Source organism: Scleropages formosus, chromosome 2 (genome assembly GCF_900964775.1).
Source record: "Scleropages formosus chromosome 2, fSclFor1.1, whole genome shotgun sequence".
NCBI classification, from domain to species: Eukaryota; Metazoa; Chordata; class Actinopteri; order Osteoglossiformes; family Osteoglossidae; genus Scleropages; species Scleropages formosus.
This window is the reverse complement of record NC_041807.1, coordinates 43,266,267-43,284,934: the sequence shown is the minus strand read 5'-3', so window position 1 is coordinate 43,284,934 and position 18,668 is coordinate 43,266,267. Positions and strand designations below refer to the sequence as shown.

Sequence of the window (18,668 nt, the reverse complement as noted above, 5' to 3'; positions counted from 1 at the left end):
GAACATTGTGTTACTTTGTGGCTGCGCTCCAAGACCTGCCCCCCCCGACACACACACACACAGAGTCCCGCCCCCTCCCTCCTGCCCCCACCTCGCGCCGGTTCACCGTGTTCTCGCAGCGCTGAGGAGGAACATCGAGTTCCCTGCGGCCGCGAGGTCGGCTGCGAGTTCGCGAGCGAGCGCGCGTATCGGGAACGCGCCGGGGGACCCAGCAGTTGGACGGAGTGACACACGTTCGAGAAGAGCACGAACCTGTAAGTGACCTCTCGTGACTGGGGGGAAGGGGGGTGTGTGCGGGGTCAGAGCAGCGTGTTACCTTGTAACCGCCGGCGGGCGTGTGGGGACAACAGACGAGACGAGACGATCAGTCCGTGACCGTGACCGCGTGTCCGTGTCGTGTGAGGACATCGCCGTGTTTTGTTACCCAATAATAATATATAATGGAAATTGCCAAACACGGACCGAATTGTGTTTGTGTCACGTGTGAAACATCAAGTTCAGATGGAAAGTGAATGATCTCCGCTCAGTTCTGTACTCACATATTAATATTTCGTAGGGTACAGTGCAGTGGGGTACGGGAGAGTAAAACACAGTACTTGATTGATTTGTGTTCGTGGTACTAGTTCCTGCTGCTCTCGGTAACAACTGTAATATGAACACAGTTAGTTAGTGCTGGTTAGTCCTCCAGATTCCTCCCCCCTCCCCCGTTTTCTGGATGGGCTCCAGGTGACTGCGACCCTGTGACCCTTTTAGTTAGGAAGGTAAGGTCCTACATGCCATGGTCACGCATACAGAAGTGTTCACGCTTAGTCCTGGTGCTTAGTGCTCCGCAGTCCGTAAGACACCCCCCCCTCCATGCACCGACCGAGTCGAGCATCGCTCGGCATCGTTGGCTAACGTGGTCACTGATGATGGAACCGCTCCAGTACTGATGGGAGTGGTGGGGGGGCGGCCCACGAGACGGTCGACCTCGATGGCACGGTGAGCACGGCGGTGAGCACGGCTCTGGGTCCGGCGGGGCTGCGCTCCAGAAAGTCCCCGGTTCAAGAACAGTATTCCAACAGCAGATACTTTGCAGAGCACGTTCATCTCATTCACACACACACACACACACACACAGGCTTCCTGTGCTCATACTGCTGCGGCGGAGCACCATCATGTGTAGTGCTGCACCCCGTTTCCCTTATGTACAGAATCAGCCTCTTATCTGCTTATTATTATTATTATTAGATATTAATGAAATAGAAGTGTTCCTAATGTTAGTATAAAATGTGTTATTTTTTGTTTTATAAAACGAATGAGGTGTGATATGAAAAAAATAGGCTCATGGTGAAACACAGTTGAGTTTCCATGTTGTTTGTGTGTTTCTGGGTCCATAACACAGTACTACGGTATTTACGTATTTATCAGCTGCAGCTGATGCAGAACTGTGTGGATCTGGGACTATTGGAGGAGAACTCCGTGTACCGGACATTGAGGATCTGAAAGTACAGAGTGTTCTTCGCGTGCACGCTCTCTCTCACACTCTCACACACACACACACACACACACACACACACACACACACACACACACACACACACACACACACACACACACTCTCACTCACTGTGGGTCACCAAGTCACCTGAACAATTTGGAATCTTGATACGTCCGTAGCTGGAGCGTCCTTCGATCTACCTGCGCTAGACATGTGTTTCTAATAATACTAATACAAATACCGCTGCTGCTACTACTACTAATAATAATAATAATAACGATAATAGCAATAATAATGCTCCCGAGCTGAATCAGTGGCTCCTTGTACCCGTCAGCACTTGCGTATGTGTGTGTGTTGTGTTGAGTGACAAGTGACGTGCTTTGGGAGTCTCGCCACAGGGCCGTTTGTGATCAAAGCGTGAGGCTACCTGCCAGCGAGAGGAGGGACAGGAGCCTCGCACCTGCGACCTGGCTGCCTTGTGCATTGGACTGGGGATCGGGGGGGGGAAGCTGAGGGCGTCTGGGCCAATTATTCTGAATTCACTAAATATTTTTGCCCTCGTTCCCTGCTGCGTTGGCCTCTTCTCCTGCCCAGTCTCTTACTCATTGAACGTATTTGTTGTATTTTAAAACGAAAATATTGATCTGTTCAACACCAGTTTGTGTGATACACTGAAACCTGTGTGGGACATGTCATTTATTACTAATTTCATATTTTCAGCCTTGTCTGCTCATTATGCTGCGGTGCTCGTTCCCGTCCTCCTTTCGTCAGACAAGCAGCCTGCGTGTGTGTGTGTGTGTGTGTGTGTGTGTGTGTGTGTCTCCTCGCTGGGCTGCGGTGGCCCTTCCTTTCCTGGAAACACGGTAGGGTGTGTGTTAAGCACCCAGTTCAGCATGAAGCAGCGGCTCCCCGCTACATGACAGAGCTTTGGGTACAATGGAGTGTGTCTTACAGGGTATTTTTCTTTGAGAAATAGTAAAAAACATGGTTACCGTAGCCCTGGAGCAGTGAGACAGAATAGGAGGGTTATTTTGTAGCTGCTGCTTATACTTTATTATTTTACTGGTGCTGAAATAAGGAACATTTACTGTATTTGGGTAAATATCATTATGTACATGATGGCAGCACACTGAAGGAACACAGTAAACACATCTCTCTCTCACACACACACACACCAAGTGTCCCTGTTTGCACAACGTGGGTGCTCTGTATATCGTGGGTGCTCTTGGTTTTATTTCTGTTAGGGCCTTCGCTGTCACTTTTTGGGCTCACGTGCAATTTATCTCTCTCACGCAGTGAGCAGCAAGCAGGAGTCACACCTGCTTCTTCACCTTGTTTACATCGCTACAGTAAAAAGACTGCTTGTAATCATTAATGAAAATGATCTTTTAATGCAGAGTCGCTTATTTGTAACTTTTCATTTTCTGTTAAAATGCATCCCTCTTGAGCTGGGTCTACCTGCGCATCTATAGCTGCGTGTGTTAGTTCCACTGGAAAAAGGCAGGAGGTAAATACACTTACAGCAATAATTCCATAAGCAGTAAAAGTCGAGTAACCCAGTGACAGGTGCACACGCAGGCGTGTGAATGCCAAGAGATGGGTCCACGAGGAAGCGCTGTCGCTCACCTTGCAAAGCACTCGAGGTGTCTCTGTTTTGTTCACCTTGTCACCAGACCCTGTGCCTGGAGCTAAATCATGGGCGTCAGTGAGCTCCTGTGATTTCACACTAAATGGCAAACGTGATTCATAGAAACGGAATGAAAATGAGCAGAGAAGGAGTGAGAGAGCAGATGTCTGTGTGTCGTGTGAAACGATAGGAAGGAGGACGGCCAGAAGAGGAAGGGTTGGGTTCACTGCCCTGTGGCACCAGCCGCCCTCCTGGATTTGACCTTTGAGGTCCATCCTGCGTTGGGTTCTTAGCGAAGCTGACCTCTCGCCAAGGTGACGAGGGCAGTCGCTCGCGCGGGACTGGAAACGCGAAGCTCACGGCTTCGCGCGGAGCTCCGCGCTGCGGTATGTCGCAGCTTTTACGCCGCCGTCTCGGCTCCCATCCCATTCGGCCGCCACGCTCCTGGAATGTGACCACGCACCTGTCCACGTGTACGTGTGCTGCTCGTGATGGAACGAGTAGCGTCGCCATGACTCCTCGCCGGATTTGATTGGCCGTCCTCCAGCGTCAGTCACGCTCGCACGGCGCTCCAGTGGACCAATAGCGACGTCTCTTGGCTGCCGGCTGATGGTGACCAAGTTTCAGTGGCAGTGGGAGCAGCAGTGGCAGCGTTCCCTGCAGCGAATGACACCGTGACACCGGTCCCAGTGCGCTGTTGAACCCTGGGCCGCACTCGTCGACGACCCAGTTCGTTGGCATCCGAAGAACTGAGCTCCGGGGGAAAATGTGAGCTGGAATGTGTTTGTACCTGCATTTCTGTGCCAGTGCTGTCACTCAAGAGAGCTCAGTTGTAGAACAGGTCATCAGCGCCCCATCAGCTCTTCATTTTTGAACTTTTCCGCTTACGTTACAGACCGCAGCGTGTGCACTAACCAGCGGCATTTAATACGTGAATAATAAGTAGGTAATGTTTGAAAAGAACCGTAGAAATTTGGATGCAGCTCTTCAAAAAAATCTTTATTCGGTGTTTTTTTTATATTAATCATTATTTTATTGTTGTTTGTACAAGTACTGTATGTAATGGGGGGGGAGCTCAGCGGGTTTGGCCGGGTCCTCGTCTCTGGTGGGTCTGGGGTTCGAGTCCCTCTTGCGGTGCCTTGCGGTGGACTGGCGTCCCTTTCCTGGGTGTGTCCTCTCCAGCCTTACGCCCTCTGTTGCTGGGTTAGGCTTCGGTTCACCACGACCCCGCTTGGGATGAGCAGTTTCAGACTCTGTGTGTGTGATTTTTTTTTTTTTTTTTTTTTTTTTTTTTTTAAATATTATTAATATTTACTTTATTAATCTTTATTTTCTGTAGTTAACTGTCCTTTTTGTTTCCTTGTCTTATGTATTTAATATAGTAAAGCACAGAGGTTCTCAGTTCTGGCGCCGTTGTGGTGGAACGACCTCCCCCTCTCACTCAGAACTGCTGAAACTGTCCACATTTAAGAAGGGTCTGAAAACTCACGTTTTCCGGACTCACTTCGCCCAAGATCTCTCCAGCTCATGTATGGTGTAAACGTTTATGAACCGTAACTTTATGATCCTCCCCAGATAAGCCTTTACACAGTTACTACTCCTGTATTGTATGTGAATGTTTGTGTACTTTATTTATTAATTAATTCAATAAATAAATAAAAAAATAAATTGTAGGAAGGTGATCAGGATTAGTCTATCCTGAATTTTGTGCACCTAATTGAGTGATGAACATAGGTGCATAAAGTAGAAAGTAACAAACTAGGTTTATTTAAGAATCATGTCTGCAGCCATGTCTCTTTCTCCTAAGTAATGTGAATAAATTAATGATGTATAAATGTAAATGTATTTATGTCTTTGCCTTATGCCTGTGTTCAAGTGCTCTGTGTCACTGCATGCGAAGAGCTATATAAAATTACCTTGAATTGAACTGATTATATACCCGAAGTATTAATGTTCCAGAGTATTTTACTTTGTTTATACCTGCTAGCCGGGAGTTGCAAATGAACATATAATGTTAGAAGTAAGTCGTAAAAAGTTGGGAAATACCTGTTAATGTAAATTGATGTTATAATTAATATGCTGTTTTCTATATATCTTGCAAACTAGAAAGTGTGCCATAAACATTGTCATTTTACATGTGCATTTATTCATTTAGGAGATTCTTTTCTCCAGAGCAGCGTACATCTCGGAGAAAATACATCAGGAGAAAGAGTCATAGTTGCAGGCATGTTAGGCAGTTGGTTCATATGGTGGAAAGAAACTAACTAATGTTTATCACATGAGTAGGTGTGTAAAACTCAGAAAAGACTAATCCTGATCACCTTCCTACAATTTATTTATTTATTTATCTATTTATTTAATAAAGTACACAAACATTCACATACAATACAGGAGTAGTAGCTGTGTAAAGGCTTATCTGGGGATGATCATAAAGTTACGGTTCATAAACATTTACACCATACATGAGCTGGAGAGATCTTGGGCGAAATAGGTCCGGAAAAGGTGAGTTTTCAGACCCTTCTTGAGTGTAGACAAGAGTTTCAGCAGTTCTGAGTGAGAGGGGGAGGTCGTTCCACCACAACGGAGCCAGAACTGAGAACCTCCGTGCTTTACTTTTTTTATGTGGGACCACCAGATGGGCAGAAGTAGAAGAGCGAAGGGGTCTGGTTGGGGTGTAGCGGTTGATCAAGTCCTGTAAATAGCTGGGATCAGTTCTGTTGATACATTTGTAGACAATAACCAGGGTTTTGAATTTGATCTGTGCAGCTATAGGAAACCAGTGCGGAGAAACAAGGAGAGGAGGTACGTGGAAAATTTTTTGGTGATGGATTTTAGTGAGTGATTTATTAGCACTTACTGAAAAGCTGCACCGAGGCTGCTGTTACAAGCAGAGGTGCGTAGTAACAGTACGTTACTTTTAAACACGGTACTCGTTACTTTTACTCACATACCTTTCTGGCATTTGTGCTTTTTACATTTGTTTGTGTGTGTGTCCTCACTGGCTTGCGGTGGCCCTTCCTTTCCTGGAAACACGGTAGGGTGTGGTTTTCAGTTGCCACCATTTTATTGTTGAAAAATCAGTTTCTTGCGCTGTTTTTTCCCATTTTCAGTCACACCGAGAAGTGCTGATAGCACGGGGAAAAAAGTGTCTATAAGTTTTGCAGATGCTTTGGCCGATCGTCTCGTTGTTCCGCTCCGATTGCGATGGCCCTAATGAAGGATTGGTCGCCGGACAACTGTGAAATCACAACAACTGACCGGGCCCAGAAGCGCACAGCATTTGGACGGATTCCGCGCACACGAACTCTTGGCGAGAACAGTCTCTCTCCCGTTGTTAGTATGTGGGCAGTGCGGTGTGTCGCTTCGTCCTCGTAGCTCCTCGCTGTCGAAAGGTTCTGCCCTCAAATCGTGCTCCTGCCGCTGCTCTTGTTGCTCATTCTCATTGGCGTAAGTTCAGTTCGAGGCAGATACCCCCTGGACGACAAGATGCCGGTCCACTGTAGGGCGCTCACACACTTTCATTCACGCTCCTTCTCTCCCTTTCTCTCCCTTTCTCTCTCTCACGCATGCACACAAAGACGAACATGAGGAGAAGATGTAAACTGGAGCTGGATTTGAGCCCACATCTGAACCCACAGCCCAGGGGTTGTGATGCTCTACCTGCCTTACCATGGCAGCGCTCCTGGCAGTGACTGATGCTTTCCACTCGGCTAGAGTGGCATCCCTCTCCTCAGTACTCATCCTTCCCGATCTGTCTGCAGCGTTCGACACGGTCAACCACCAGATTCTACTCTCCTCTGTTAGTCAGCTTGGGATCAAAGGAGCGGCACTAAGATGGTTTGAGTCCTACCTGTCAGATTCTACCAAGTGTTCTGGCAGAGCTCCCGTTCTTCTCCTCTGCCTCTCAACCGGTGTCCCGCAGGGCTCGGTACTGGGTCCTCTTCTCTTCTCGATCTACACCTCCTCCCTCGGCCCGGTCATCACCTCCCATGTGTTCAAATACCACTGCTATGCTGATGATACCCAGATATTCCTCTCCTTTCCACCTAGAGCATCAGACATTTCTGCACACATTGCTGCCTGCCCATCGACATCTCCACTAGGATGTCTGATCACCACTTCCAACTCACAGCTGTCCTGTCTTCTTGTCATGATCTATCGATCAAACTGGACAACTCACTCATTTTCCTACCTCCTCGGCTAAGAGTCTAGGAGCAACGACTGACTCGAGTCTGTCTTTCTCTCAGCACATCGAAGCCACAACCCAGACCTGCAGATACATCCTGCGTAACATCCCCAGGATCCGTCCTTACCTCACAACAGATGCTGCCCAACTACTTGTCCAGGTCATGGTGACTTCCCGCCTGGATACTGCAACTCTCTCCTGTGTGGCTTTCCTGCTAATGCCATCAAACCTCTGTAGCTGATACAGAACATTGCTGCTGTCCAAGTTGTGTTTGACTTGTCAAAACGTTCGCATGTATCTCCTCTACTCGTTTCCCTGCACTGGCTTCCTATAGCTGCCTGGATCAAATTTAAGACCTTGGTTATTGCCTATAAATGCATCAATAGAACTGCTCCCAGATACTTGCAAGACTTGATCAACCGCTACACCCCAACCAGACCCCTTCGCTCATCTACTTCTGCCCGCTTGGTGGTTTCACGCACAAAAAGTAAAGCACGGGGGTTCTTGGTTTTGGCTCCCTTGTGGTGAAATGACCTTCCCCTCTCACTCAGAACTGCTGAAACTCTGTTCACATTTAAGAAGGGTCTGGAAACTCACCTATTCCAGACTCACTTCATCCATCATCTCTTAAGTTCATGTAAGGTGTAAATGTTCATGATGATGCAGAGATAAAGGATCAATCCTTTATAGAGCCACTCCTGCAATGTAACCTAAATGTTTATATGTTTATCTCAAAAAAAAGAAAAAATCTAGTAGGAAGGTAATTAGGAATCGACGATATTCTGGTAAAGTTTTATGCAGCTACTCATGTAATGAACAGTGGTTCATATGGTGGAAAGAATCAAGCTAACTGTATGTAAGGGTCACATCTGCAACTATGTCTCTCTTTCTCCTAATGTAATGGACAAATGTATTTTCTATGAGATGTACATCGCTTTGGAGAAAAGCGTCTGATAAATGAATAAATGTAAATGTACAGCATAAATGAGTAAACATTGTAAATTGTCTGTGGTAAAGGTGTGAACTAAATGGAAGAAAAGATATGACTTTGAATCCTCACTGGGTTGCTGTGGAGTCACTGTGGAGTCACTGTGGGCCTGGTGTGGGCCGTCCTTGGAGCAGTGCTCTGATTTTTCCACTGCTCTCTGTTCGCCATGCTACTGGAGCGGTGTGGTGTTGCCTAGCTGTGCTGCTGCCCCTCACGCTGCAGCATGACGTTTGCCGACTGGAAACGTTACCAAACACACCTAGTTTGGTCAAAAAGTTTGGCTAAAATATGATTAGGAGTTTGTGGTTCTAACCCTAACGTTATCTCTGCAGCTTTTATCCTGAAGCCGTCTGGCTCCTCCATAACAGCTAGGTGCAGTGTGTGTGTGTGTGTGTGTGGGGGGGGCTTGTATTTGCGTTAATAAACTGTCTCTGTGTGTGTGTCTGTGCATGAACACAGGACCACCCAGGTATGCTCATCTCAGGGCAAGATGACTACTGACAGAGAGATCACCGTGGATGACGAATCCGCAGCAGCTTTCGTCACCTCACATGGCATCGACATCACACCCAACAAGGACCAGGGCGTGATTAAGGTAGGCAGGTGTCCAAAGGCTCTGTGCTGGGATGTATGGAGGCCTCTGGGCACTGGGGTCGTGCGATGTCACACACCTTACGAGGGATGGGTTACGGCTCCGTCGCCTCGCAGCCACCTTGCGTTCATATTAATGCAGAGCGCAGTGTCTTTTCTGTCCTTTTGTTTAGTTCTGGAGAAATGTCTGACGCGAATTTTGCTTTTTGGTTGAGGAGCCAAATCTGTTCCATCCCGCCACTTTCGGTTGGACTTAAGGGTGAGCGCACGCCATTCGCTGTCTCTCTCCACGAACTCACACAGAACAGAACGTGTATGTGGCCGTGACCACGTCCCTTCACCTGTCCTGTAGTTCCCACTGCACATGAGCAGAATGATGACCCCAGCTCGACCCCAACGGTGTGCGATGGTCTAGTTTGTGACTCCAGTCTCCCTGTGGGGTACTGACGTTCGACGCCGTAGCAGGAAACTCGTTTCAGCGTCCGTATCTCCCAGTCGATCCGCAGGCCCTTTGGGCTGAACCAGCGGCCGTACAGCAGTGCGCAGTTCGCTCGCTTTCTGCAGTGCACAGTTCGCTCGAGAGGCACGTCGCCGCGAGCCGTGCTCCTTGCCGTCAGCCGCCGTGGGATGTCGTAACCCTGCGCTTGACGAGCCCCTGCCGTCCCATCGTCATTTGTCTCGCGCTCAGAGCGGGGCGTGGGCGCGAAGCCGGTAGCGATGCGGCCGTGTTGTCGTGTTCGACGCGCAAGGACTCGCCAGTGTGCAAACCCCCCACCCCCCGAAAAGCGAACAGGACGTGATGCAGAGAGAGGGAAGAGAGAGAGGGTCTGTCTTCCTCCACATCGTTTGCAGGAGCTCGTTCGCGTTGTTGACCGCCGGACGGCTTTCGCGCTCCTTGCTCGCAGGTGGTCAAGCGGCTGGGGGTGGACGGCGAAAGGCCCATGATCGGGGACAAGGTGTACGTGCACTACACCGGGAAGCTGCTCAATGGGAAGAAATTTGACTCAAGCCTGGACCGCAAGCAACCTTTCTCCTTCAACCTGGGCAAAGGTGAGCGAGCCACGCGGCGCCGCACCTTCACACGGGGACTTCCTAACGGGGGGGGGTGGTCTCCTTGTGTGCTGTTCTCAGGTCAGGTGATCAAGGCATGGGATGTGGGCGTGGCCTCCATGCAGAGGGGCGAAGTGTGTCTCTTCCTCTGCAAGCCCGAGTACGCCTATGGCACCACGGGCAGCCCTCGCAAGATTGCACCCAACTCCTCGCTGCTCTTTGAGGTGGGTGCTTCGGCACAGGCGCATGCGTCACTTGGCATACCTGCAGAGTGTCACGGGTCACATTTCATGAAAACGGTCGTCTGTGATGTTCTCATGTAACATATTTCCAGGGTTCCCCAACTGACAGAGCAGCTCTTTTACCCGCTAAGTCAGAAAAATTGGTTCATTATTGAGATGCTGGAGGTCAGGTTCCAGAAAGACTCGTTATGTCGACATTTTTGAGCTGCATTACGTTAAGAGTTAAAAACCAAAAACTACTGAAAATAAACATGTCGTCTCTACGAGCTTCTGACGTGAGCTGTGAACACTGTGGAAGTGAGCTGAACTAAGGTTGGTCCACATGTCTGTTTTTGGCTGTGCTTTACTGCCATGGGCTGCCTTGGGTGATAAACGACGGTCACACTTACTCCACAGGACGCAGAAATTTGACAAAATAGAGACCGAGCGAGAGAGATGAGTGACGAATTAGTGATTCCGTTACAATTAAATCCATTCCATCCGTTCAACAGCTTGAATCCTTTTATTATCGTCCTTGAGTTGCACTTTGAGAACTGTGCCTCGGTCACCTAAGTGACTCACCTTCCCATTCCTGTTCCTCTGTCCAGGTGGAACTGCTGAGCTTCAAGGGTGAGGAGCTGACAGAAGATGGGGGCATCGTTCGGAGGATAAAGGTCAAAGGGCAGGGCTTCAGATACCCCAATGTGGGGGCCACGGTCTCTGGTGAGCCGATTTTTCTCTGCGTTCCAGGATATGGAGCTTCCTTCGGTTAACTGCGAAAGTGCAGGCAGAGTGTGTCGACACCCCTCTTTTCACATCACGCACTTTTCTTCATGAGGCGACAGGGGTTCGCCCCCCCCCCAATTTCCTGGGTCGTTGGCACCTGATGTGCCCCCCTCTGTAGAGTCCGTAATATCCAAACAAAGCTGGTAAATGTGTCTTGTTCCACAGGTATGGGTGCAAGCTGTGTTTCCTGACCTATTTACACAGGTGTAAAAGTTCAACATGCACATGGCGATGTTTGGAATCTACAGCAAGTACTTTGCGTTGGAAGGAATATCAGAGGGAGCCGACAAAAGGATGGATGTTTAATTTTCTTGCACGTTATCTATAAAGCGGCCATTCTGTTTTAGCCCATTTATGGAAAAGTCTTAACATTTTTAATGCGTGATGGTATTTTACAATATTTTTTTAAATCTTAAAGACATCAGAGCTGCCTTCTTATTTGGAAAATTAAATTATTGTTTGACTAAAATTTTATTTTTTAGAATTTTATCTTAAGGGGGGCATGGTGGCGCAGCGGATTTGGCTGGGTCCTGCTCTCTGGCAGCTCTGGGGTTCAAGTCCTGCTTGGGGTGCCTTGCGATGGACTGGCGTCCCGTCCTGGGTGTGTCCCTCCAGCCTTGCGCCCTGTATTGCTGGGTTAGGCTCCAGCTTGCCGCGACCCTGCTTAGGACAAGCGGTTTCAGTTTGTGTGTGTGTGTGTGTGTGTGTGTGTGTGTGTGTGTGTGTGTGTGTGTGTGTGTGTGTTATATTACTGTTATGTCTTTAATTATTAATTGTAATAATACACATTTAAGAAATATTAAATCTAACAAGAAGTAAAAAAAAAAAAAAAACAACCTCATCTAACACTTTGGTAAAAATCTAACGGTGTTCACAAAAAGTTGGGACACATTTTTGAGAGACTGTATTTCCAAAAAAGATTCTGTCATATATGGCTGAATATGAACATTTCCACGTCCCCTCTTATCAGGCTCTGTTGGTATTTCATTGTTTACAGAGGTTTTCATACATTTTCATGGTGGGAATCGTGAGTCCTGTTCTAGGAGCAGGCCGTGTCAGGTTCCCTTTGATCACGAATTAAAAGCAAAAAAATGCCCAATAAAATAGGGTAGAGGAACACAGGTGCATACAAAACCATGAGAGTGTCAGTGTAAAAGGATTCATAACGTGTGTCCAACCTGTAGGTCGTCTCACGCAACGCAACCACAATGAACCAGAGGCATTCCAGGATTCACTGGGGAGCAGTACAGCCTGGACGGGAGGCCAGCTCATCCCAGGGAACACAGGACACACACACAAATTTAGTACAGCTACACTGCATGTCTTTTCTTCTTCTTCTTCTTCTTCCTATTATTATTATTATTATTGTTGTTGTTGTTACTGGATTCACTCACTATCCTAAAGTGCTTGTCTCGAGTCGTGGTCATGGTGGTCTGGAGCCGGTGCTGAAAGAATAGCGCACAATGCTCAGCCTTGTATTGTTGAAGGAGTGTGTTCATTCTTAGCGTGTGTACAACGAGAAGTGCTGCGCTTCTTCAGCAATTACGTCTGCCAAGAAAAGTATCGAGCTGTATACCTGATAAATGACTTAATGACATTATGTCTTGTTAAAGCGCAGGTAATGTGTTCACTGAGCTCCACAGTAAATAATATTTTCTCAATTTGCCATCCATTATGTCAGTGTGATTTTTACATGTGGCCCTCAAACCAATTTGCGCTAACTATTGTTGCTGTTGGACACAGCTACTTTATAACATTTATTGATACTTTTTTCAGCCATAGAAGTGGAGGAATTTCAGGAATTTCTCAGGAATGCCTCTAATATATATTCATAATTACAGTATATGTAATATGAAACCTGTATTTCGCATGAGGTGTGTGCAGTACCGCGCTCACTGATGGACAAAGAGCTCACTCATCTTAAATACCGGGGTATTAGCAAGGCGGGCAGTAAAGTGCTGGAATCAGTGGAACCAACCCTGGCTCAGTTGTGTTTGGACATTATCGAGATAGTTCAGCAGCTAAAGCTGTCAAATTATATTCGAATTCCAACAGCAATGACCCATCTGAATAAATGTGTAAACCATTGTAACTTGGTATGTAACCTTTATACTTGGAATGTATCTTGGTTCATATGGTGAAGGAAACAAAGTAACTACTTAAGAATCACGCGTCTGCATCAGTGTCTCTTCCTGCTACTGTAATGAACACATTGTATTTTCTATGAGATATTCATCGCTTTGGAGAAAAGTGTCTGTTAAATGCATACGTGTACATGTGAATGTAAATGAACAAACTCAGTGCGCACACAGGGCATGGTAATTCCCCCTGGGGGGCATGTCAGCTGAAGGAACGGTGAATAAATGTCACGTTTGAAGTGCGCCGCTCGCCGTGCCGCTCGCCGTGGACATGGGGAAACGGGAAACCAGTGACCAGCGGCTCGAAGCTCCTCTCACACAGCGCTGTGATCTGTGCTCATGCAACAAGCCAGAGCTGTGGGGTGTGGCACCCCCTCGGTGGGACCTATGAGCCCCACATATGTCCTGGTGGTGCAGCTGCAGGGGTAACCAAATGAGAAATGTGGCTGTTGTGTATGTGAGACTGGAAGAGACATAATTAATAATGATTAGTGTCCATTTGTCTGTTCCTCACTCATTTATGGATGATGTCACAGTGCACTTGCAGGGCAGCTGCGACGGGAAAATCTTTGACTCGCGGGATGTGAGCTTTGTGGTGGGCGAGGGCGATGACGTGAACGTGCCTCTCGGTGTCGACCGTGCCATGGAGAAGATGCAGGAGGGCGAATGCTGCTTGCTGTACCTGAAGCCCAAGTGAGCCCCATCCTCCTGCTTACCACGCTTCCCACGCTTCCCACGCTTCCCTTCCCCCAGTTACACCATTTGTAAAGCATTTATAACCACCTTTGCTCTGTGAACACCCCTTTCCGTGAGCAACATTTCCATTTTGAATCTGATCCAGAGCTCATATTTACTACACTGCCTTTTCATACCCCATATTTACGGAACATTTCACAAATGCAGAATACATTTCCGGTTCATTCATTCATTCATTTATTTAAAGTAGCATTTTCTTCACTTCTCTGTTTTGGTTTGTAGCAGACTGAATGTGACCTGTGTTGCCCTCCGAGCCAATAGAGGGCAATAAAGAGCACCTGGACACAATCGGAGTGTGGGGTCGCCTTAATACAACTCACCTCCACGGTGTTCCTGAGTGTCAGTGATCAGTAACAGGATGAGGAACACTGAACATCAGTCACCACAGCACAACTTTTGGGAGACAACAGATTTTTATTTTCGGTCCTTTTAAATTTGTTCTTATGTAGCTCAAACTTGATTAAAGATTAAGTATATTTATTAAAAATCATAGCTACACCTGAGATTGCAACAGAAAATCAGTGAATAAACTGAGAGAACTCGCTTGATAGTGACTTAATGCTTAAAGTACAAAGACAAATTACAAACAAACATCTGGGTCAAATTTGTTCGTAAGGTGTGTACCGTTTCTTGTAAACAAAGTGTATTCCGTACCTGTGTTCACACCATATACCTCTGTTCCTGTTTATACGTCTTTTGGGGTGTAATTCGGCGTAACTGTCAATGTTTGAGAAGAGTACTCTATAAAAATGAACTGAATTGAATTGAACTGAAATGTGACGACACAACAATAACGTGCCTTGCCCCTTTCTGCTCTCTTCAGGTATGGCTTCGGGAAAGAAGGGTGTCCCAACCTGAACATTGGGCCCAATGCAGAGCTCATGTACGAGGTGACTCTCCATAGCTTTCAGAAGGTGAGCCTGAGAAGAATTGCAGACTACAAGTGGCCAGGCTGCCGTGTGGTTATGGTCTGTGTGAAGGGAACTCGGTCAGATGGCTTTGTCACAGGCTCTAGCAGAGCACCGAAGGATCACTGAGGGCCGACAGTAAGGTCTCTGTCATGATCTTTTTCAGCTACTGCTGCTGTTTGCATTGTGTGTTTTTCACTCCTGTCAACCCGTTTATGGAGTGGCTTTAGAATAGTGTCAGTGATCCTGGAAGCACAGAGACTCGTCATTGGCAAGGAATGCCCATTAGAGCTGTGCTGCCAGGAGGTGGCAGGGTCACCCATGGAGGATAGGTCAAAGCTGAGGTGCCAGACTACACCTGCTGACCCTGGATGAGGAATAATGCTCTTCTCCATTTACACGGAGCAGCAGTGATACAGGGCAGTGTTAGCAGTTGGTGATCAGTTGACTCTATGTGAGGAGTCCGTGGTAAACATCTTCTGTACTGTGCCAAGAAAACCACGAGTAGAAGGTCACATGGGTTGTCTCCACACTGGACCGAGTGAGCTCCTGTGCTGAGCCAGACGCCATTTGGTTGGATCTTGGTGGGGGGGGGGGGGCGCTCTTTGACTGTTTACTGTGTCTCACTCTGCACAGGCTAAAGAGTCCTGGGAGATGGATGTAAAGGAGAAGCTGGCCCTGGCCATGCAGGTCAAGCAGAAGGGAACACAGTACTTCAAGGTATGTCAGAGTTTGGCAGTATGGCTGCATTACTGTCGTAGTGAAGAGCACATTCTGCCCACACTGTGTGTGTGTGTGTGTGTGTGTGTGTGTGTGTGTGTGTGTGTGTGTGTGTCAGGCGGGCCGCTACCCCCAGGCAGTGATCCAGTACCAACGCATTGTCTCCTGGCTGGAGATCGAGTGCCTACTGGACGATGAACAGCAGAGCCCTGTCAGGGACATCCTCTTGGTGGCGCAGCTCAACCTAGCCCTGTGCCACCTGCGCCTGCGCGAGTACACCTGCGCTGTGCACAACTGCAACAAGGTACTGTATGTTGGAGGGATGGTGGCGGTGGCAGCATCATGGGCCTTCCAGTGTGGGGCTGCATGTTCAAGCATGTTTAAGCCAGACTGTGTGTGTGTGTGTGCGCATGCATTCTTTTGCGCACGTCTTTTGCAGGCGATCGAGCTGGATGAGCGCAGCGAGAAGGCGCTGTACCGGCGTGGGGAGGCTCGGCTGCTGTGCAATGAGTTCAGCCTGGCCATGGATGACTTCCAGCGTGTGCTGCAGGTGAACCCCTCGAACCGTGCTGCTCGCACCCAGATTTCCGTCTGCCAGCAGAAGATCCGTGAGCATCATGAGCGAGACAAGAAGATCTACGCCAACATGTTCCAGAAGTTTGCAGAGCGCGATGCCAAGGTGCAGCTCGCCAGCCCTCTCGTTGCTGTCATGTACCATGGTCCATGGCCATTATCCCTACATAGAGTTCCTGCAGAAAGTTATGTCCTCCGCTTGTGTTCGATGGCACTGAGTGTGTGCTACGCTGTTGTGAGCACCGACGGCAATATGAACAGTTCCACGCAAAGTTCCCTCAACCTTAGTGGCCTCTTCATGTCCTTGCAGGCTGGGAAGCTCAAGAAGAGGAAAGAAGAGACTGGAGCACTGGATGACAACAGTGAACTGGGAACAAAGAAGCAGCGGAAGAGTCAAGACCACCTCTGAGTGGCACCCCCTGCAGGGCAAAGGGATGGACCCTGGCATGTGGCAGGGAGGCTGGTCTCCCCACCTGCTCACGATCATTACTTCATAGAGACAAGGAAGGGATATGAACCCAGTCCCTTCCTTCCCAGCCTCCTGCCCTGGAAAATTGCAGTCCTTGCAACCCCTCTCAGAGCACCATTGTTGTTCTTCACTCTTGTTTATGTGGCCTTGGGTTTCAGTCTTTTCCCCAAGGTCATTGAGGGGTTTGATTGTGTGCAGTGAGACAAGACCCAATAAAAACCCTTCCTAGGGAGTGCTGTCACTAGTTCTCCAGATCCTGACAGACACAAGTTCTCACGAAGTTGGAAGGCCTCTACACAACGTGAGCTCAGATTCTCATGTCGACTCGGTGGGGGATCCTAGTGAACAACACATGATCATGCGCTTGACCAAGGAAACAACGACTAAAATGGCCATCTCTCCGTAGTTTCGGGAGATGTTTCTCATCGATCCCTTGACTGTTCTTCCTGGCTGGTTCTGGGATGCTGGGCTGAGCATCACCCTTAGATGTTTGGTCCAGAATCCAGAGCAGTCCTGAGATGGCAGCAGTCCCTGCCCATACACCTACACCTGGCCCTCTTGCCCTGAGACTAAACCTTCAGCTGAGAGAGGTCCTTCATCAGACGTGTCTTGTCTGTATTGCTCACTCGCTGTCATTAACCACTTGTGTTTTTTAGGGTTGTGGTGGTCCAGAGCCCATCCCAGAATAAATGGGCCCCAGACAAGGAGGGGTACACATTGGATGGGACAGCAGTCCTCCACAGGGTAGCCTGCCTCTCTCTCTCTCTCTCTCTCTCTCTCTCTCTCTCTCTCTCTCTCTCTCTCTCTCTCTCTCTCTCACACACACACACACACAAAATGGGCCATTTAGAGTCACCGTGTCATGAGAATACAATATGACAATTCCAGACAAACTAAGCTGGATTCAAACCCAGGCCCAAACAGCCCAGGTACAGGGAGGCAGCAGTGCTGTTTGCTGTGCCATCACTATTAAGAGGATCTTCTTCCCAGCGGAAGCTCACTACTGAGGTGTAGCTTCACTTCTAGACGTTTTGTTTGAGTTCACCTTGAGTTCAGCTTTGACCTCGGGCCCCGGGTGGGAAGAGAAGGAAGCCTGTGGCATTCTGGCACACTCTGGTCACCCAAGGGAGTTTTGGCACACACTCCTGGTGTGGTGCTAGTGCAGAGCGTGACGAAGTTCTGGATCCTCGGGACAATTCTGGTGGAGGCCTCTTTGGTTCTGTGTATGGAAGACGTTCAAGGGGTGTTTGAGCACCCTGTCCAAGTCGGGCCTGTACCATGCTCATACCGCACCAATCCTGGGTGGCGACACACACAGACACACCAGTGGGCTGTGGGCCAAGAGAGGACAATGAGCGTACTGTCCATCGTCATACTGTACTTCTGTCAAACAGCTGTCGGCTTTTGTTGCCGCTGTGGACTAACACAAGGGTTGTCATTATCTCCTGCTGTGGACTGAACACGCCATTGTCCATCCCCCAAAGCACCTAGCGTTCTCCGTACAGCGGTCGAGAAGTGATTCAGCTGCCCATCGGCTTCAATTTCATCAAGGCCTTCAGCTGGAGGTGGCGCCAGGAGCTTCTGACTCATTGGGCATATTGACCAACGGTTGTCTCCGGAGCCACTTGGATTATTTGTGGTGAAGATACACAATTTGTGACATGACTTAAGATGATCCTGAGAGCTTTGCTTGTATCCCAGACACATTGTGAGCCATAACAGCCACACCCCGTGCCACTGGTGGCAGTAGTGAATCTTACGTTCAGTAACACGCCACACTTGAGGGTGGACCAGGTACGGTGACATGGCGTCCCACACAGATCGGAGGAGACTGCGTCCGTTTGCAAAAACAATGGTGATTCTTTTTGCTATGGGAAAGTAAAGCTCATTATACACTTCTGAAGAAATGGAGGGATGTGATTCAAGTATTTTGTGGCATAACCTTGATAAATGTTACTTTACCTTCATTTTTATTTCAAGCTTGCATTATATTAAATATATATTTCTTGGATAAACTGAAAAGACCTTTGTCATTTATGTGCTGGGAAATAATTAAAAAAAATGTTTCAGTCCCATTGAGTATGAGAAATGTGACACGTACTTGAAGCTGTACAGCAATAAACATACCTCCTGCAGTGTACTGCACCACGTTTAGTTTTATTCCATGCAACCAAC

At 48.2% G+C, this 18,668-nt stretch overlaps 1 protein-coding gene across 1 annotated transcript; it reads left to right on the top strand.

The window, feature by feature from the left end:
- The first annotated feature begins 99 nt into the window (after positions 1-99).
- Positions 100-18,638, top strand: fkbp5 (FKBP prolyl isomerase 5). Its single transcript, XM_018746903.2, has 11 exons — positions 100-254; positions 8,741-8,876; positions 9,778-9,922; positions 10,004-10,146; positions 10,752-10,866; positions 13,604-13,760; positions 14,647-14,737; positions 15,368-15,451; positions 15,570-15,755; positions 15,891-16,130; positions 16,335-18,638. Exons 2-11 carry the CDS (start codon positions 8,772-8,774, stop codon positions 16,431-16,433), a joined length of 1,365 nt encoding a protein of 454 aa, XP_018602419.1. The 5' UTR covers positions 100-254; positions 8,741-8,771; the 3' UTR covers positions 16,434-18,638.
- Positions 18,639-18,668: the final 30 nt, after the last annotated feature.

Bases quoted from the DNA above. Each gene is read 5' to 3' on its own strand.
- fkbp5 (XM_018746903.2), top strand. From the start codon at position 8,772: ATGACTACTGACAGAGAGATCACCGTGGATGACGAATCCGCAGCAGCT. The intron at 10,147-10,751 runs GTGGGTGCTTCG...TCCTCTGTCCAG, and splicing joins ACTCCTCGCTGCTCTTTGAG to GTGGAACTGCTGAGCTTCAA. The intron at 13,761-14,646 runs GTGAGCCCCATC...TGCTCTCTTCAG, and splicing joins TTGCTGTACCTGAAGCCCAA to GTATGGCTTCGGGAAAGAAG.